Source organism: Fragaria vesca, linkage group LG6 (genome assembly GCF_000184155.1).
Source record: "Fragaria vesca subsp. vesca linkage group LG6, FraVesHawaii_1.0, whole genome shotgun sequence".
NCBI classification, from domain to species: domain Eukaryota; kingdom Viridiplantae; phylum Streptophyta; class Magnoliopsida; order Rosales; family Rosaceae; genus Fragaria; species Fragaria vesca.
This window is the reverse complement of record NC_020496.1, coordinates 9032518-9054423: the sequence shown is the minus strand read 5'-3', so window position 1 is coordinate 9054423 and position 21906 is coordinate 9032518. Positions and strand designations below refer to the sequence as shown.

The 21906-nt window shown below is 38.3% G+C and overlaps 2 protein-coding genes across 2 annotated transcripts; one reads left to right on the top strand and one right to left on the bottom strand.

Moving 5' to 3' along the window:
* The first annotated feature begins 964 nt into the window (after positions 1-964).
* Positions 965-9564, top strand: LOC101314398. The gene is made up of 11 exons (XM_004305155.1): positions 965-1236; positions 1369-1769; positions 1848-1965; positions 4522-4673; positions 4867-4918; positions 5276-5333; positions 5730-5824; positions 5907-6010; positions 6203-6331; positions 6889-8278; positions 9190-9564. The coding sequence occupies exons 1-10, from the start codon at positions 970-972 to the stop codon at positions 8267-8269; spliced, it is 2757 nt and encodes a 918-aa protein (XP_004305203.1). The 5' UTR covers positions 965-969; the 3' UTR covers positions 8270-8278; positions 9190-9564.
* Positions 9565-9848: 284 nt separating this feature from the next.
* LOC101310619 (E3 ubiquitin-protein ligase UBR2-like) lies at positions 9849-20216 on the bottom strand. The gene is made up of 16 exons (XM_004302664.1): positions 20044-20216; positions 18676-19788; positions 17108-18333; positions 15523-16965; positions 14896-15441; positions 14262-14313; positions 13517-14144; positions 12884-13092; positions 12259-12794; positions 12044-12148; positions 11853-11919; positions 11652-11729; positions 11050-11094; positions 10855-10944; positions 10672-10773; positions 9849-10197 (listed from the first exon to the last, which is right to left on the bottom strand). Exons 1-15 carry the CDS (start codon positions 20101-20103, stop codon positions 10735-10737), a joined length of 6237 nt encoding a protein of 2078 aa, XP_004302712.1. The 5' UTR covers positions 20104-20216; the 3' UTR covers positions 9849-10197; positions 10672-10734.
* Positions 20217-21906: the final 1690 nt, after the last annotated feature.

The window sequence follows — 21906 nt, the reverse complement described above, 5'->3', positions numbered from 1 at the left end:
CTATGATTGTAGGATGTGAATTAAAGGAAACGATGGTATTGCATGCCTCTGATTTTATGATAATCAAGAGTTAGTTTGTTACCATAAGCAATTGTATTCTGAGAATGATACAAGGTCAAATCTTTTATAAGGAGTCTTGGAGAGATTTTTAGAAGAGCAATTGGGCATGAACATAAGCAAGCAGGTGCATAGCCTTGAATTGAATGTCCTGATGCATAGTCTAAATCGTGCTTGCATCTCAATAACCTTGAGTTGAATGTCCTGATGCGTAGTCTAGTTCGTGCTTGCATCTGGATAACTGACACTCGGGGCAAATGTTTTTTTATTCATATTATGGGTATCCTTCTGTCAGCTAGCTTGAAGTTGCCTATGTGATTGTATTAAGAGCTTCTCTCTGTGACTTTGGTTGACACTGTTTCATTAGCATTTCCGATTAGTGTGTGCATGTGTGGCTTTTACATTCTTTTGCGATTTTATGATATCAAAGACTTAACAATGTTGGTCCCTGCCCTGTTGCTCGACTTTGGGGCTTGGCCAGGCTTGTGAAGAATATGGAGGAGAGCATCAGTAGCACAGTGACTTGGCTAATTGTAGAATATTTATGTATAACAACACTTCAGTACGTAATTGGATCAACTAGCTAAAGGCAAGAATCTTTTTATCTCTAACAATCGAGTGTGGTGTGGTGCGTATAAAAATCAAACATTCAAACAACTGCTGCAGCCCCAGCTTGCAATTACGATGCATTTGTATCGTTAAATATCCATTTTACTGCCTAAAATTGTATCCTTTTCGAGTCGTTATCTTTGTGATTTGATCTCAAAATATCCTTTTAACTGCCCAAGATTGTTTCCTTTTCGAGTCATTTCGTAATCCCCAAGCAAAGATTAAAACCCTGTATAAAGCCGTCTCCATCGAAATAAATAAACATACAACCCTAGTCCATTTTCAAAATTGTGGAGTGAAGCAATGGAGAAAATGGTAGCGCAGCCATGCTCAACAGATCTGAAGATGGCTTTGTTCTCTTCCGGGTCTCGCAAGCTGCCGGCATACTCTTCCTCCATAGTTTTTCTCCCCGTGTGCTCCATCAGATCCGCAAGGGTGTGTGCTAAGCGCCGTGAAGTCAACAAAACAAATCCATCTCCGGCATCCCCGAAACTGAAGGCCACACAGGATCTCATTAATGGGCTCAAGTGTGAGATCGCAAATGTTCAAGAGGACTTGGAAAGATTTCATGTGAGTATGTTTTTTTGTTTAGAATTGCTTTATGTTTTCTGGCCTGCGTACTACTTGATGAATGAAACCAACTTTAACTGCAAGATGGGGTTGATTAGTATCGATGAGTTTGTTTAATTTCACATTTTATAGGCAGTGGAGGGTTCAGACGAGTTTCCTTTTGAAATAATCACTCGTTCAGGATATGGCCTAAAAACCAAGGAGACTTATCTCCAAAGAGAACTTGATGATGAAGTCATTCGAGTGTCAGCTGAGTACGAAACTGATGAAGATGAAGATGAAGACGAGGAAGATGATGATGAAGACGATGAAGTAGAAGAAGATGATGACGATGATGAATTCGATGATGAAGTAGAAGAAGACGATGAAGAAGAAGACTCTGGCATTGCAATGAAAGTGAACATTTTCCAAAAAAGTACTGGAAAACAACTGAAGTTGGATGTAACTTCTTTCCCTGATGAGATTCGCGTCGACCACTTTTCAATCAAGAAACCGGAGCAATATTACCTTGATGTCACCAAAACCGGCGGCAAGTACGTAAAAGCTTCATTGTAATGATACTCTTTATGTTTAGAATTGATTATGTGATCTTAATCATTTGTTTTCACCAGGTACTTGGCTAACTTACAGAAGGAATTGGTCAAATATCTTGAGGTGAAAGGGGTCACGCCCAAGACAATTGAATTATGGAAGGCCAGTTTGAAGAACAAAATAGGAAGAGAGTCCGTGGTGAATATGAAGGGCTTTAGGGCTTTTATGGAAAAAAGCAATGTTTTCACCAGTGCTAACTAGGAAATGATGAAACATGATAAAAACAGATTTTTGATTCGAGTGTTCCAATTATAAGTATTTCCCATATATTATGAATTAGAATTTTAAACATGTTCTTATGCTGGATTGACCAGGATTTTGTTGAACAGTGCATTGTTTTCATCGGTGAGAATAAAGAGGCGATCGAGCTAGCTGCTGTTGAGAATTGGTTAAATATGTATGACATTTTGCATTTATTTGACTGATATGTGATTTCTCAGTCTTCAAGTCTTCAACTCTACAGAATTTATATTTCACAGCAAATCTCCAAAACCTCCATATTTCTTCCTAAAAACTTCAGAAAATGTTGTAAACTTAGGAATTTCTCTTTCCTCGTTATCCCTACAGATCGATAAGGAGTTTGTTGGAGCATAATAGGCCTATGTTTCCCTAAAATAGAGAAGAATAAAAAAAATGAGAAACCTGTTAGAGTTGCTCTATAGTAAACACTAGTGCTTAGGTACCAAAGTGATAATGGGGAAGACGTCTTGCATATGTAAGCTAGGTATAAACACATATCAACCTGAATAAAAGCAAAGATTTCACTTATAGGTCGCAAGTGAAAATTCAGTTTTGCAAATTACTGTGAGCGGGACTTGTGTTCATCTGCCAACGTGCAGCTGATGCCATGGGGAGCTTGTGTTCATCTGCAAACCTTGTATTATTGGCTTGTGAGCTTCTGTTTTAAATCGATCACATGTAACATTGCTTCTTATGCCAACAAAAGCTCAAAACACTACCAAGCAATTCCCATAAAAAAAACATGGATGTTAGGGAATAATCACAACTATGATGTATATGTTCCAAGTGAAGGTAGAACACAATATATAATAACAACTAAATTGCTCAAAAGTGAAAACAGAGGAAGACGAATGACAAATTTTGATGGAGACTTGCACATTGGCCATTGCAATGACATAAAGTCGACAATATTGTTTTACCTTCGTCGTTGTTCTTATAAAAAAAAAACTTGAAGAAGACAATCATACAATAGTTAATAATTCAAATCAAAACATAGCAATTTTGATTCTGACGAATCATGTGTATTATCGTATATAATGATATAATCATATAAATTATAACAATTCCCACCAATGAAAATGACGAGAAATTAGAAGGTACAAGAGAATATCATATCCATTAATTTATACTAATTGAATATTATGTTACGATTTCCAATAGTCCCCCACCAATGAAAATGACAAGAAATTAGAAGTTACAAGCAATGAAGCTCTTGTTGACATGAACATGTCATAATGTAAACCTATTAGATTTTGATGATGCAACGCACTTAAATTGTTCACCCTCAGCGTTAATGTAACCAAGACAAGTAAATATAGATAAACTGTGACTTGTTAATAATTATTTACTACAATATAATTGTTATCATAAAATTAATATCGAAAAAATAAAAAATAAAACAGAGACAAGGTCTCATACATATCTTATTGCGGCTACAATTTTCGTAAAAATTAAGTTACATATATTTGTCTTTTAATGGTTTTTTCCTTTTACCGCCAAGCAACGGTCCTGATATTGAGTATATCCAACGCAACACATGCGAAACCCCATCAAACACCGTCACAGATCTAGCCCATCTCTTTAATTCTAATTAATTTTAGCAAAAACGTCCTTTCCAAACTTAAACCGCGTGCAATTTAATCCCAATCCAACGGTCAATCATCGCCCGCGAACCAAGCCGCCCATCCGCAGCTCCCAAACCAGTTCGACATTTAACCAACACACACCTCAGAGTGCCGTTTGAGGTTCAAACTATCGGTCCCCCTAACGTTTCTAACCGCCGTTAACCCATAGGGTTTCCGAAACCCCCTCACGAAAATACTCAAACGGCACCTAACGGCGACGTCGGTGCTATATATTCGTTATAAGTTTTCAGATTTATATATTTTTAATTCCCGTTTTTACCCCTTCTTATTTGGTTTTCTTCTCTCTTCTCTCTCTCTCTCTCTCTCTCTCTCTCTCTCTCTCCTTCGTTTCAACGGGCGAGGATTTTTCGAAACCCAGAAAAGCTCGAATTTCATGTTTCAGAGAAAAAGGGCTGCGCAATCGATTCGATGAGCTTCAATTTGATTCCCCCTACTTCTTCACCACCAGAGGTACTCAAAGTTTCAATCTTTTTTGGGTTTTTTAGAGCCTTGCTTTGAACTATCTGATCATGTTTTGGGGTTCAATTGGACGTGGAATTTGGTTTTTATTGTTGTGAGGTTATTGGGTTGGTGATTGAAATCGTGGCTTTATGTGTAATTTCGGTTTTTTGATCTGGAAACTGAATTTAAGATCTGGGTTTTGGGTGCTTGGGTCTAAGGCGGTGGGGTTTTGGAGATCTTGGAGTAAAGTTGGGGGCTTTTTTGGGGTTTTTTTGTTGTTGTAGGGATTAGTGTTTGAGGGTTTTTGGTTGTTTGTGTTTTTATGTTGATTGGAATTTGGGGTTTTTTTCGTGTGATTGTTTTGTAGAAGGGGAGAAGTGAAGTGCCAATAGAGGAGCGTTGCCTCGTGAACAAGCAATCCACGGCTGCATCGAGCTCGGATTCTGAATGCAGTGAGAGTCCTATTCTCAAGTCCCCTGGGATTGGGAGCAGCCCGGCAGAGGCTTCTCCAGTTAACAAGTACTTTCCTTTGAGTCCTTAACAGCTGCCGTTTTTAGTTATAAATTTGTTTTAATCTTGTTAGTTGTATGCATTGGATATTTGGAGTTTTTCGCGCTGTGGAGAATCCTTATGCTACTTTAATGCCCCTTTGCTTTTGTATTTTTTCATGATGGGAGGTTGGAGAACTGAATTGTGTAATTTTACTTTGCAGGAGGATCACCGGTCCTATTAGGCGAGCCAAGGGTGGTTGGACTCCTCAGGAGGTTAGCATTTCCAGTTTTTCGACATATGTTCACTTCTTTGTATCATCAGCTAGAAACATGATTGTTTGCTTGTGTATTACCAAAGCATTGAGAGAGGTCCATTAATGTCAGTCATTAAGTCATCTAACTTGGAAAGGATTCACACTGTCATGTACTTTAGAGTAAATGGATTTATCACTTGTGGCATTAATAATGTACAACAAAGTATTTGAGAGCACTATGGTCAATCGCTTTAACTTATAATATGATAGCATTGACATTTCATATCAACTGCTGTTAAAAATGCTGTATTTGTTTTCTTTTGCATACCTCTTGTTGGATATATTAGTAATTTGTAACCTGTCGAATTGGCTACAGGACGAGACATTGAGGAACGCAGTTGAAAAGTATAAGGGGAAGAACTGGAAGAAAATAGGTTTGTCTTTTTATTTAATCATGATTATGAATTATGATTGTGTTTCTCGGACAAACAGAAAGCAGTTAGCCCGAGATTGTAGTTACTAACTTCAGTATGTATTGGGATTATAGGTGGAATTAGTCTGCTCGGACATGCTTAACACATGGAATCTCTAAATATTAGAAACTCTAAAAGTAAATTTCTTATGTTGAACAATAAGTATCATTCAGCCTAGAAACTCAAAGCAAGCTAGTCATCCTAGATCAGAAGATGGTACTGTTCATCAAGTTGTGTTTATTGTGAATTACCAAAAGAGGGAGAACTATGAAGATATACTTACATAGAAATCTAGATTTCTTGTATCCTCCATTCTTCCAGTATATTACTTTAAGTGACAGTATCTTGTGTTTGCAGCTCAAAATTTTACCGATAGATCAGAAGTGCAATGTCTGCATCGGTGGCAGAAGGTTCTAAATCCAGAACTTGTTAAAGGACCATGGACTCAAGAGGTGGAACCTACCACCTTTTTTTTATTGATGTGTTATATGCAATTTGGATTCATTATTGAAATTGATTTCTATTCATTTACAGGAGGATGATAAAATCGTTGAACTGGTAGCAAAGTATGGACCTACAAAATGGTCATTAATATCAAAGTCTTTGCCTGGTCGTATAGGCAAACAATGCCGAGAAAGGTAGCCTTCATTAGTCATTGATATCATGATACTTTAGTTAACACCATCATGATACTCTGTTTTCCTTGATTGAGGAATAATTTCTATAGTTACTTTGAGTTTTTGTACTTTTCAGTTGTTTCTTCATGAAAAGCAATAGAAGCTGATTAAATGGAGGATTAATTTGTTACAATTTTTTATTTTTTTCATCAGGTGGCACAATCATTTAAATCCAGATATAAAGAGGGAGGCTTGGACGTTGGTGGAGGAATTAGCCCTTATGCATGCCCACCGAATGCATGGAAACAAGTGGGCTGAAATAGCTAAGGCTTTACCTGGAAGGTATCCCTCTTATTTGATTTGTTGTTTTATAAATGTCATTGAGGTGCTAATGCTTCCATCCGCCAGCAGTTTTAAATACACTGTACACAGTGAAGCCAGATGTTCTGTCATTATTATTATAGGTGTGTATGTAGCAGTGTTTTTCTGCTGGAGGCCAATTTTCAATCAAACCCAACTGTTTTCATGACATTAGGATGTTCTGTACCAATTAGTTTGTCTACCTTAAACAGGAAATTGAATACGGGAATGGAAGTCTTTTTCTTCTCCCATCTCTTTCCCTCTTTGTAGCATTATTGTAGCAGAAATATGTTTTAAGCTTGGGTTCTTATATCTCTTTCCCATCTCTTGGAAGTCTTTTTGCTGAATACTGGCAGTATATGTTAAAAGGTGTTTTTTTTTTTTTTTTGGCTCAGCATCAATAAATCTAAACCTAGACATAATCTAGGTTAAAACTTCTTTACATTATGAGAAAAGAGACTATTCATTCGAGTGATATCTAAAGCATTATTTCTCTTATTATACCAAGTGTTTTATATAACTTAACATTGTGTTTGCAGGACTGATAATGCAATAAAGAATCATTGGAATAGTTCCTTGAAGAAGAAATTAGATTTCTATTTGGCGACTGGGCAACTTCCACCGCCACCAAAGAATAGTTACCTGAATGTTCCTAAAGAGACAAATAGATCCACTGCAACTAAAAGATTGCTTGTTGGCTCAGATAAAGGATCAGATTCAACTGCTCGGACATTGCCTGGAAATGCAGACAAAAGACGTAAAATAGATGAAGATGGCAATGATCATTTGCAGTCCTCCGAACCTCTTGACATGGACATGTGCGCTTTCTATTTGGCAAATGGGCAACTTCCACCAGTATCAAAGAATTTTTTCCCAAATGGTGCTAAAGAGACCAATAGAACCACTGCAACTACAAGATTGCTTGTTGATTCAGATAAAGGATCAGAATCAAGTGCTCACACATTGTCTGGAAACGCAGACATGTGTAAAGTGGATGATAATGGCAAGGATCAACTGCAGTCTTCCGGCTCTGAGGACATGTGCGGTTCATCAAGTATTCTTCCAGATGAGCATGCTGATTCTGAAGTCATGGACCGGAGGCTAAGATTGTCTCTTATGGATCCTAGTTGCAGCAACTCGGAGTCGCTACCAACATTCTCAAACTGTGGTGTAAACAGCAAGCCTCAGATTGAGAATTCAGATATTAACAGTGACCCAAAGTATGAGAATTCTGAATTCAACAGTCAACAAGTTGAAGACAAAGTTGAAAGCTCAACTGTGCCAGTTCAAACTCCTAGCTATGGTTCATTGTACTATGAACCGCCACCAGTGGACAGCTCTATTCCATTTGATTCAGGGATTTCAAACTTGCATTACTTGCAGCATGAGTACGAGTCTAGTCCGAACTTGTCACCTATTAGTTTCTTCACTCCTCCTACTGCGAAAAGCAGTGGTTTAGGTAATCGAAGCCCTGAATCAATTTTGAAAATAGCTGCTAAGACCTTCCCCAACACTCCTTCTATTTTGCGGAAAAGAAAGTCTGCCCAAGGACATTTACCTCCTAACAAACTTAGGATAGTTGATAGTGAATCAGTGAGGGAAACAGTCACGGTTCCTGAAGGACAGGAAAGAAACAAAAATAGTGTGGAATTGTCTGGGTCTCAAGATGTAAGTTTGTTCGACAGTCCAACCAGTCATGGTATTAGTACCACTGGTCCTAATGGTAAGGCTTTTAATGCATCTCCTCCATACCGGTTAAGATCCAGGAGGACTGCTGTTTTCAAGTCTGTGGAGAAACAACTTCAGTTTACATGTGAAGAAGAGTATGCTGGTAACTCCAAACCTGTGGAGTTATCTGCAAATGGCGGTTCTGCTGTCACCAAAGATTGTTCACATGCAACAAAGATGGAAATCACCTAGGGGCACACTGTAAGTTACAGTTTGACTTATCGTTGTTCTTAAAGCTACTTTGTCTTTCTTTTTGCTTATCCTGTTTTCTTAGTATACATAGGTTCATGCTTAATAGGACCTTTTCTTTTCTTTCCTATTTTGCTTGGGAATGGAGATCTGACAATAAAATTATGTCTGAGTGGACGATGCTAATGAACTCAATCCCTCTATATGAAATATAATTTGTTATTCAAGGGGCGTGAACTATCAGGTTGAACAGTTTTCCCCAATATTATACATGTTAATTTTATGCACAGTCACAGATAAAAGAGCTTGCAATTTGATGATGCAGAATGTAGTATTACAATTGATAAATACTTTAATTTAGGATAGAGGAACTAATGTTGTCATTCTTTTCGTTGTGGATTTTAATACTTGGATCTAATCTGAAACATAATCTTAACCTTTTTTCTTGCCCAGTCTTTTCTTGCAAAAAATAGAAAGAAAGAATAAAAAAGCAAGATTATTACTATCAGTCAGCATTTAAAAGGTTTGCCGAACGTGTGAAATTTGTCATACATTGGAGTATGGAATTAGTCAATTCGACTTCCATAGCCCGAGTTGATTATAAATAGTAGACAGCTCCCTTTTAGATAATATGCTTACAAGTTACAACTGTCGAACCTTCATTTTTTCAGCAGCTATGCTGCTTAGAAGCTTGCTTCTCTTTGTGTCTCTTTGATATTTTCCATTTACGGAACAAAATGAAGCGGTTATTTGTTTCCACCAAGTATTTACTTCTTTTTTCCTGGGTAATGGTAGTGCTGAACCATTGAGGTGAATATCTTTATATATTTCATGTTGTGGACCATCTTTTGAAAGTTCATGATGGAATAAAGCAAAGGTTAATCATCAAAGATGTTTGATTTTACTTCTCATGTGTTATTTAGGTACAAAGGAGAGAGATGCCATTGAAGTTGGCAGACACTTTTGAACTGGTGCACAGAGCTTTTGAAACGATAGGTTATATTGATTTATGAAGAGACACTCCGGCTTTACATCTTCAATGAAATTGAGATCTTGCAAATACTCAACCCGTTTTTAGTTACATAGTGCTGAGTGCATCTTCAGCAGATTGACAAATCCAGCAGTGGGGATTCTGTAACGTGTAGAATAATATTGATAGGCCACAGATGATAGTTGAAGTATATTCTTTTTGGTACATTATTCTTTAGTGAAAATATATTAATTGTACCCAGATTTGTACAGTAAATCCACCATGGAGAAGAGCAATGATGCTTCATGCTTCAAATTTTTTTGTAATGAAAGCGTAGCTCGTGTCTCAAGTCGTCTAGCCTATAATTTTGTGTCATTTCTCCATTTGTAGAGAATAGTAGAACTTTTTATTCACTATAAAGGAACAAAAAAAATGTGCACCTCCACCCGACACACATCTCTTCGTTTCTCCATTGCTTCTGAGGACCATTCTCTCAAACTTTTAACTGCCAATACAATTTCATGTTTACCAATTACTTGGTCCATTTATACGATCAAATTTGGAAGCGGATTAGGTGATTAACGACTCCACAACAATTTGAGACAGTTCAGAAGTCGAACCTTTATTGCTTTACTCAAATCTATTGAATTGAAAAAGAATGCTAAAAAGACAATAACACCACAAAGTATTCCTCTACTAGTAGCAAAGCATTACAAATGACACTACTTTACCCTTGAAGTGGTCATGACTAGTGCTTTGTATGTATATATTGTTACAATATATATGTACAACACTTTGATGGTTAACTCCACATTCCAGTAGAGTTTGGAGTGTGCATCTCTGCTTCAGCTTCCAGCATCACATTGAACTGTACAACCTTGAAAACAGAAGGAACATCCTGGCAATAGACTAGTTGCTAGAGGAGCAAATAGTTAAACACTAGAAAGGAAACTCCGAGCATCTGCAAATTTAACAGAATTGATTAGTTCATATCATGACATGTTGAAAATCACCTTTCTCAACAATAGAAAAGGTATACTAAAGTAGATAAAAGTACAGCCAGAGAGTGGTACAAGCTCAACAGTTACGACTCTTTCGGACTTGCCAATAGTGACAACAAAATGCAACAAAACAATAAGGTGTACAAAGAATGGCACTTTGCTGATCATGACTTGCACATCATATTTGGCAACAAAGTAGAAACTAAAAAGAAAATTTTAACTGAGCTAGTCAATCTAGCCTTATAATCAAGACCATGACCAAACCAACAATTGCTGCTAGAGGATCATCAAAAATGTTTATGAAATGCTGCTAGAGGATCATCATCAAAAATGCTGCTTCTGCTCTTTTATGAAATGCTTCCTTCACTCCATCACAAATACAAAATATTTTGATTCACCACAAATAGAAAAAGAAGTAATACCCAGTCACTAACCTCAATATAGAGTAAAAATCCAAAAGATTCTGATTGATTGCGAGTATTGGATATTCCCTGCTGTTAACTAGAATCCTTTGTGTGTGTCTCATTGACATCAAACTGTGTCAAGACATATACCGTCTGAGTATAGAACATTCAGCAATATGAAGTAGCATCCATCATGTTCATGACTGCCTTTACCTTATATTCCAATCTAAACCATGAAGAAAGAACCAATAGTAGTTTGCCCGAGAACCTTCGAACTTCGATCAAGGCCATGAGAAGCAACCTACCATGCAACACAATTGTTGAGAGGCGATGAGTTTCAATTGTTGAATATTGCAAACTAAAAACCCAGCAGAAGATTCTTACCAAATAAGTTAAAGCTGCATAACGTTCTTCGTTCAAGAACAGTGGTTTTCCTCTCTGCATTTCAATGTCCTGCAATGACAAAAATTTAACAAATGATTAAAACAGAAAAGTTATGACCCATATATAAGTATATGTGTGTGTATATATATACGGAGCCGTTCAAAAGCGGACGTCCGCACTGGGCTTAAAGTGCGGACGTCCCTCCGTTCTCCACCGTCCGGCGCGTCTCCACCTGAGCGGAGTCCCTGATCACTTTCTCTTCCCGGCAAGATCGATTTGAAGATTGGGCAGCAACCTCCACCCAAAATTAGCTGCTGGAGTCGGCTGGGGTGGAGGCGCGCTCTCGCGTGGCGCCATACGGACGAACGTCCGCACCGTTGACGTCCGTGGCAGAGACGGACTGTACAGGTATATATATATATATATATATATATATATATATATATATATCATTGAATGCACACAAATAAGAATTACAACCTACTGGGGTACTCTTTCAACACCTCACAACTTTTTTTAGGCAGTTACCATTTTCAGAATACAAGGTCACAACCATTTGAATGAAGTAAAACTTAACAATCTGAAACCAATTTGAAAGTAGTTTCGAACAGCAAAAAGCAAGTTACCTCTTCCCCAAAAGCATCCAAGTAGGGTGATGGCCAGGGAGCCTGCCGTGCAGATCTTTGCAAAAGTATTGTTGTTCTCTATCAGAAGCAAAAAGACATTAACAATCTCTTTGGTAGAGAACAGTCAAATATAACATAATAGAATTAAGAGACAAATATACTGCCCATGGTATCATGGATATATAATAGTAGAATACTCACCCTGATCAACAGAAAGATCCCAGTACCAGAACCACAAGCCACTGCATGAGTTTGGCATCCACTTTCCCTACGATAAAAGGCCATTATTCAGCAATAATTAACAGAAAAATGACAAAAGAGAAATCTCAAAGGATTTATCATCTGAGGAAAAAAAAAAAAAACAAGAAAAAAAAATAATTGGTGAACTATACCTGCAGCATGACTTCCAGCTAGGAGAACATAACCTACCACAAAGTAGGCACAATGCAGGTTCATCCAGTATGTTATTGCAATCACGGCACCGCTGCTTTATATACCTGACAAACCACAAGTTTAACAAATGAAATTTATTGTTGAAGAGTTTTACCCCAAAGGAAAAGATAGAGAAGGAAACTTCAAAAACAACCAAGAAGAGAGCAAAACCAACCGCTGCAATAGATCCTGGTAAACCCGGGGAAGACGCATCAATTGGAATGGAACTGCAGGGTTGCAGTGTATAGTGCCTTGAAACCTTTTGTCCTCGTACTCTTTGCCAAAATGACAGAACCATTTATGAGCTAAAGAACGCACCTCTGTATCCTTAAGAATAACATCCAAAACAGGAATCTTGAGCAGTGTTTCTATCTCTTGAACTTCATTGAGCTCAACCAGTGGCACATAAGTGGTATCTATTGCGTCACTAGTGGCACGTGATCTATCCAATGCATTATACCTTTCACAGAATGGCACTTGGGCATAGGAATCAAGTAGCTTCAACAGCAGTGCACACCGCCGCAAATAAGGGAAACTCAAGCTACGAACTATATTCTTAATATTAGAAGATGAGTCTATATAATTTGATGCAAAATACTGGTGAGCAGATCCAAATTCTCCCATAAGCCTGCTGATGTCAGTAATCAGGCAATCACCATCACCTAATCCACTAACATCATTTTGATTTTTCCCCAAATATGTAGTAATACCCTGCAGTCCACATATTGAATTAGACCACTATATGTCTTTAAGAGGAAACACGAACTCCAAGAAAAAAATTAATAAATTAGATGAAATACCTGAACCACAGAGACAACATAAAAAACATGCACCAGTGATAGCAAGGAATCTTCACACGATAAAAATCGGTATGGAAGACAAAATAGAACCCACATCAATGAAGAAAAAGGATCACGGGCAAGCACAGGATCAGAAGCTCGACTCCAGAACTGGATATCAGGATATGCTACTGGATTATCAAGATGTTCCAAGATATGCAGCATAGCACCTGTGAGCCACAACAAGTTATGTGTTGGTCATATCAGGAGCCAATCACTTGAGGCATACTAATGCCTAGGACCTCCATACATTTATGTATATAACTGTGTTTTTCTCAATGAATGTAAAAGATAAAAAAAATATATGAATTCCAATATACCAAGGGTCCACAATGTCAAGCAGTTGCTACATTCTTTACAAAAAAGGAATAATTAATTATCTCAAAATATTGTCAAGTGCATATATCTTTTAAGAGGGAAGAAAAAGATTTCATAATCTACAGCAAATGGACACACGGTACTTCTGATTCGGAATGGCGCATGGTAAGTGAATCATAGAGCAAGAAATGAGTTCACATAAATTCTCACAAAAACACATAATCGACGGCAGTAACTGATATGAATATGAAAAGCCACATAAAGAACAAGAAGTACCTTGTCCAGATGTTTTGCTTCCATGAACTACGGAAATTCCAAAGCACGTAGATTCTGCAAAGCTCTTAGTTGCTATAAATCTCTGAAGCACATGAAGAGAATTCTTACATGTGTTTTGGATAAGTTTCAGCAACAAGGACAATATGAATCTGCTTGAGGATTCAAGTTCCTTATACAAGGCATTAAGGCTGTAGCTTGGTGCTGCATACTTTCCCCCGGAACGAGAAGCGATCTCCATTGACAATAGGGAGTACTTAACTAAGTCCCACATAAGCATTGGGTGGCTGACCCTGTCAGATCCTGATATCTTATCCAGATCAGTTGGGAAATACATCTTAGAGAGCAGACTTGAGATTGGTTCAAGATTTGGGTTCCTTTGTTCACATCTACGCAGGGGGAAATCTTTGAGTGCGCCAACCTTCCCACCTGCATTTGCTGCAGATTGCAAGAGAGCCAAGCCTTGCTGAAGGGAACTAATTCCTTCGGCTGGTTTGCATGATGAACTAGTAACATGTGATGAACTAACACCTGTATCCATAGGCTCCTTGCGAACCTTCTGCAACTCACTTGGTAATGTAGGCAAGACTGAATTTGCAAGACGACGGCATACAGGGCAGAGAAATTCACCCTGAGGGATTACAACATGCAAAATATAATATGAGCAATAGAAGCTTCCTCCCTACTCGTCTAGAATAAAAGAGAACAAAAAGTATGTTATAAATTAGAAAACTTTGTACGGTCGTACCTTATCTGGATCTACTATATGTCCTCCTTCAAAGACAATTCTCCTGAGATACCTGCAAGCCGAGATAAGAACACGAGGCAGGTTAGGCCTTCTTCACTACTACATCAACATAATTTCAAAGCAACATGAACAAATTTTCCCTGTTCGTTCTATTGCACAAGTGGCAAAAAGTTAAGCAACATTGATGTATGTAGTTAAAACTTTCCAGAAATCATATCGAAACAAAAAAGGAAAGGCAAATTCCCCTTTCTCATAGGCATTAAGTCAAAGGCGAGTGCGAAATCCCAAGCTATCTTTGTCTTATTGCACATAACATATCAGCCTTGCCTCCAGCAGGTTGCAAGGTTTCAAAGTGAAATAACTCGAAGCTAAAATTAAAAAGATCAGTGATTTCTTCAATGTAGTGTAATCCTACTTTCAGAAGCATGTGACCTTCTATTTTCAATGAAGAAGGTTTACTATAACCAGTGATCAATCAAACAATATAAACGGAATGCCCTATTAAATCCTCAGCCCACAGTATCTCAATGCTTTTGCATTTTTGTGAAAACTAACTTCCAACTTTGAAGAAATATATTAGCCAATTCAGATAAAGAAATGACCAAGGGGGAAATTTATTTCCTTTGGGACTTACCTTTCCTTTAGGGAAGACAAATAACGATCAAGACATTCCTGATGCACAGCATGTCCACAGGAAGATAGATAAATTCCATCACAATCTGCAGGACCAAATCCATCACATGCCAACAGGCGAGAACATTCTATTGGCCCCTTATCATTAGGAGAACTTTCAGAAGATGAAGGATCTTCTCTTCTCTCTCTAGATAGAGCAGCTATATAGTATCCAAGCAACAAAGATTCAGTATGTTCTGTATTCTCTCGATCCCCGTCAGCAGTTGTACATTTCTGATCTTCTGTAAGCTTGGAATGCAGCTTATCATGCACTTCTCTACGGATGCAGACATACATATCTTCTTCCATTGTCTCAAAGGCATATGAAGTACTTTCCTTTTCATCATTTAATTCACATGGCACTTTGATATTCCTCAAATCATGGAACCGGCCCTTCAGAACCTCTAGAAAAGCATCAACATCCCTAGGTCTCCCATGTAGGGCAAACTCAGTGACTGCCTTCTCAACCAACCGCCATAGATCATGAGGTGACACCACTCCTGAATCACTTGACAGTGTATTTATTCCAGATTTACCAATCGCCTTTTTTCTGTTGTAGTGATCTGACACCAACTGTCTTACATGAGACGAGGAAACCACTCCTGAACCACTAAACAATCTGCTTATACCAGATTGATCAATCACCTCATCTTTGGTTTTAGGAACATGCTCCTTGTCTACAGAGCGAGGTTGATCCCATGATAGTGGACCTCTATCAATGAAACTCAAAAGCCTAGACTTTTGAAGAAGAACCAAGAAGGATATAGGACTCTTGGAATTTGGGTCATGGCAGAGCGAGCAAACAACTTGTGCAGGCTCTTCTGAATTATCTTCGACATCAGAGTCAACATCCTTTGGTTCAGCTTCAGAACCATCATCCACTGAGGAATCAATGCTACTCAAAAACTTTGATTGCTCGGCTCTCATTTTTTCCAGTATGGCAGCCTGTCTCTCTTTGGCCTTTGCCTTTCGCTTCTCAGAATCAGAAGCTGAACCTGAGATAACTGTATCACTATTTGGAAGAGTTACATGACTAACCAACTCAGGTGCAAGTACTTGCAGTTTGGTCATACATCCACTATCAATAACCACAAACTTCTTCAGTAAGTTTCCAATTAAAGAAGAAAGGTTCCAACTTCCATCTTCTGAGTTATCTAAACCCTCTTTCGAATACATCCTCATCAAAATAACAAGAAGTGACAACAAGCTTTGTTGACCAGCCTCAAAATAGAGTCCTTCACTAATTTCTTCACAGGCAAAAGTAAGCACTGGAATGAAATCTCCGTCAGTACAAAAATGGTCACCAGATTCTTTATGTTGAGAACAAATGTCTAATGCTAATGAGAGCACGTGCAATGCAGTTAAGAGGACCCCATCAGGTGCTCGCGACTCAGTCGACTTGTCAGAAAATACAGCATAAAACAGCACTGCACGAACAATTTGGAGGACAGTTTTACATGTCCCTATTCTAGCTAAACCCCTGAAAGGAGGATAAATCTTAGTCCACCTGGGTAGCTGACTTGTCAATGCAGATACACCACGGAAACGCAAGTATCTTTCTTCTGCAGCTTGTAGATCCCTTGAGTTCCAACGATGATAGTACAAATCCAGTTCTTTCCAAAATGTCCATTGTAGTGAATAAGTCCCCTGGTTAAAGCCAGAGGGATTGGAATACACAGCAACTGTATCCAAAATTTCATTAAGCTGGTGAAATTTGGTCAGATCACGAGGAAGAGACTTAACCAACTGACTGTGAGTAGCATCTGCAATGCTTAATTTATGAATCAATTCTCTTTTCACACTTTCAGCTTTAGTTAACCCACAGAATCGCCTCTCTTTGATTATTTGAATAATAAGAGTGAGCATTTCCTGCACCAGAACTGGTTCATATTCACTAGAACGCTCAAGTTTCAGAGAAAGGTAGCTTGACAGGCCAAAGCGTTCTAGAATTCTTTTGATATAAAGATCAGCTGGAGCCAAGGTAGCACAGCACTGAAGTAGAAATAGATCAAGCTCCACAAACTGTTCCGACCTGCATTAATGAACCATAACAAGGAACCTTTAGCAGCAAGAAAATAACAACAGAAGAGAAATAGGAATGTATACAAAATAATAAGTTACAAAGCAGACTTTTTCCCCTTAGAATGAATTTGACAACAGCAACAGTCACTTACCAGCGAACTGAACGATACCACTCGCAAGTTAATGGTGCAGCATCCCCATTTTTCCGCCACATTCCAGCGTGAACCTGAGCACAAAATACTCGTATACGAAGAGGATGCTCCATAACAAAGGCAGAAAACCCACATGGATGACAGCCTCCGAGGATAGTTCCAAAAAGGTCTGTGGAAATAGCTGATGATAAATCTGCAGAACTAGCTGCACCAGAATCTGGCTCTTCGCCAAAACACCTTCTTAATGAACTCTGTATAAGCAACGCAAGTAAGCGATGTAAGGGAATGTGAACAGATATATCCTGTGAACTAACATCATATGTTATGTCCGGCCAGTCAGATGAACTCAGTACACGTAGAGCATCTAAGTCCATGGGACCATCTATTTCCATTGCACCATCACCCAATCCTGCCGAATTACAGGCATTAGCTAAATCAATTTCGTCCATAGGCATTAATTTGTTTTCCTGCCCTGAAAGTTTGCCGTTCTGGATGTCAACACTCATATCAGAACTATTATGTAGATGTGATGAAGTATGCTTGCCATGGTCTTCACTTGAACTGGAAAATCTACCAAAAATGTTTTTGCCTTTCCTAAATTTGGATAATGTTCTCTTCAATGCTGAAAAATTGCTCCCAGAGAAATTGCTAGTACTTGAAGATGATACATCAAGAATTGTACCGGAGGCGTTATCAACTCCCAGCCAATTCTCAATAGCCCTCAAACACTCAAATGTTAACCACGTCACAGATGATGGTATCAAAGAATAAGAAAGAGCATTTGATTTATCTTCAGAAAACGTCAATGAACTACTCCCCACCGCAGTACATGCAGAACTTTCCTGTGACAGCCGGCCAACTTTTGCATGTCTTAGTGTATCAGTGTCATCCATATCTTGCTTATTTGTGCTGAGAAATAAATCTTCTTCCGTCTGGTCACTAGCAACAGAAAATGCTCCATCCACCAACAAAGAATGAAGGTTGGCAATTGAATGACCCAGAACGAATGGCAGATGCATAGTGTCATTCTCTTCTTCAATATGGAGGCCTGTTTCCCTCTTTTGTGGGCTCATCCCTTGCACAAAAGCTGAGAGTCTCATCCAAGTTCTCAAAATATCTTGCTTCTCATGAGTTACATATTTTGGCACTATAGCATGACTCATAACAAACCGAAAATCTTCAATCACACGAATGGTGATGTCATACAAATTTGACCACTTGGTAACCTGTAAGGGGAAATTGTGAACAATTATGCTACATTAAAACTTGGGGGTACTATAGCTTACAACAACAATATGAAACCTGAACTGAAATGACATGAAACAAAGATATTAGACTCTCTCGACCAAAATATAGTAACCAAAAAATTATTAAAAACTAAGAGGTACTCCAGTTAGAAGATCGTACATAACCTCTATAACATGCATTTTCCAATTACACAATCTAAGTTGCATCAGTAATCAAGTTCATTACGATGTTACCTAAAGGACAAGGACGTGTATGTGCAGAAGAATATGATGATACTGTAATCTAACAATCTTTAGGTAAGAAATCAAGTAATGCAATACCTGTAAACGGCCATCTTCACCAGCACAAGAATTGAAAATATCTTCCAAACACCCTAACAGCATTGATAGTAGGTTCATTTCTTTCACAAGACGCGGTGTTAAAGTTGGCACCGTGAGGATTTGTACAGAGAATATAGAGAGCAGTGGATACTTTTTCAAAGCAAGGTCAGTGAACTCCTTTATGGCTTCACTAACAACAGTTGGGTAATAATTGAGAAATACTTTGGCAAACTCGTATTTGAAAACAGGCTCCCCCATCAATTTCAGGAGCAACTCATGGAGCTTTTTCACAACAGCATCACTCAAAAACCTCTCTGCCCTCACCAAAATCCCCAAAAAGTCAACCGATGATAAAATCATACTCGATACAAAACTAAGCAAACTCTCACTGCACTTGCAGAAGTCCAGAAGCATCTCAACCACAAAATAGGTCAACTCATTTGCAACCTTCTTACGCTCTGCAGCAATATCAGTTACTCTAGGGCCTTCCCGGCAGGCAGTTTCAGAAAGAAGTAGCTTGCTCTTCCAACAGGCAAAGAGGCAGCGAAGAACAGGCCCCACCATGATAGCAAACTCCTCTGGAAGGGGCTGTATCTGTTCTGCACCTTTATGCTTTGAGCAAAACCCTTGGCGTTTCCACGCTGTAACATCACCACAATCACAACAACCACCACCAGTATATATAATCGAGTAATCATGATCCTTGTGGTTCCCATTCTTAAAACAAGGAACGCAAATTGCACAGGTCGGATCATGCTCACATGTTTTGCACCTGAAGGCTATATCATTATGCCCCCAAACAGCTCCACAAATACCCCGCTGCCCCACACTCATCTTCGACAGATTCTTCATAGCCACAGTAGGTTCACCCTCAAACATCAACCACTTCAGCCACAACATGCTCTCACGGAATTGAACTTTCATAGTAATACCGGCTAACTGTTTCTTCGACCCTGGTTTTGCCTCGCGGAGAACCTCCGCTACTTCCTCATCAGGAGGCAAGATAGCCGAAACCAGTTCCGGCAACATTTGCTTGTTATTCTTAACAAAAGCAACTAAACCATGTTGCTGCAGATTAAGTAGCTTCTGAGGCACTCCCAGTAGAGCAAGCCTCTGATATAAATTGAAAATAAAAATAAAAAATGTCAATATCATCACTAAACTTGGTATTTAGGTAAACGAATGCATAGCAACCCAAAATCAACAAAACCCAGAAAAAAATAACTACATAGATATAAACTTTAAGCTAAAGTGGCACAGTTAATCATAGTTAATCATATCAGAATGTAAAAGAGATTTTCAATTGAAGTAATGAAATCGAGATTGCGGTAAAATTGAATCAGAGTAAAATTGAGAGAGAGGGGTTACCTGAATGATTCGATCACGGGGGGTAGATTCAGAAGGGGAATCGATTTCCATGGAAGACATTAGAATCAGAAAGAGGAGGACTCAGAAAGGCGAGAGGTTCAACTCTCGTGCCCAGAAAAGACGAGAAGTTTGTGCATTTAAACCCTAGAAACTTCAGGCTAAACCGACTGGAGGATGAGCCTGGCGGTATGTAATCAAGTTCTGAAGAAGAAGAATAGATATGAATATATATATAGAGAGAGAGAATATAGTGAGAGAGTTGGGATACCTGTCTGTCACACAGATGACAGATTGCGTGTAAATAAAACCAAATTATTATTGTTATGATCCTAGCAGTTTATTTTGTTTATTTTGTCATCCAGTTTCTACTAGAAAAGTTGCTGCACTTTTTACTTGTGGCTAGAGCAGAGCTCATGGGCTATGGAGCTGTGGTGTGGTTCTGTTGGGTTGGGTTGGGTTTTGGCCTTGGCCCAATAGAGTTGCTTTGCTTTAATGGTGAGTCATTGTCTATACTTTGTTGAGGATCATTATTGATTATCTAAGGTGGAGTACAAGTTGTTATCTAACTACGAGCCTACGAGGTACCAGATTCAGAGGTCTATGTCTTAGACATGTAGCATGAATTCATATTCATTTGTCAATTTTTTTGTCAATGAGGGTTTTGTTGATGAGGTAGCTAGTTAACCATATTATGGAAATTTCACATAAGGGCAGTCAATGTCATAGAGGAAGGCTGTAAATATTCGACTAGAGAAAAAGGCGACACTTTCTAGTACGAGTTAGAGTTGAGGTGACAGACTCTTAGTTCTAGTTAACTGTCACTTAGTGACAATATTTTTGAAGTTTTTTCTTTCTTTAGAAGAAGAAGGTCTACTCATACTAGTAATAAATAATAACATATTAAAGATTACAACAACACAAACCGAATAGACTCAATTGTAACCAAACATAGACCAGAAGCCTCGAAACATCCTTACAATCAATCTCAAATTCTTAACAAGTGACAACTCATTCCAACATGAGAACATCATATACCAAATATGGGAGGCATCTTTTTTAAGAGAATCAAGTGATCTCCTACCATCGCCAGCCCAAACCTCCTGAATGAGAGAATAAACCCCAACAGACACCAACTGCATATCGAGAAGATGCAAGAGGAGCCGACCTCGAGAGGGGCACACACCCAAACCCGAGTAGAGCACTAGGTTGAGTCATCTTTAACAAATATGTCCATTTGTTTAACGTGATATTGCGAGATTGTTGAAATTTTTATTAAATTTCGGTAATTAACTTTTAGTATATAGTAAATATAATAGAAGCGTATGCAACAACAAACAAAATTATCAACAAACCGTAAGATATTCAATTTTTATTGTAGGCATTATTAAGGTGAATACCATAAGAAAAATTGAAAATAAAGAAAAACAATGTGCGATAAGAAATATGCATTTCCCTGCTAAACCGTTTTTCTTTTCATTTTATAAAAGGAATAATTAGATCGGAATATTACGTTCAAAGTTTTCTTAAAACCACGTGCTGATCCATTGTTTTTCAAAACCACGGCATGGTCGATTGTTTTCATTTTCAAAATTATCGTTCTAAAAAACTTTGTTGATCTATATAAGTAATGTCTTAACGAGTGGCTTTTTAAACACACAAGAACTATTCATTTCTCCCATAGTCCAAATGATGAGAATCAAGATATCTGAAATTTATAGAGGCCAAGACGAAGATGAAGATGAGACAATTAAGAAGCTTTACCGTATTGAGTTAGCCATCGGATCTATGATTTACCAGAGCAAGAGGTACAATCAACTTTTTTTCTCATATTATATAAGACATAGATTCTCTCTCTCTCTCTCT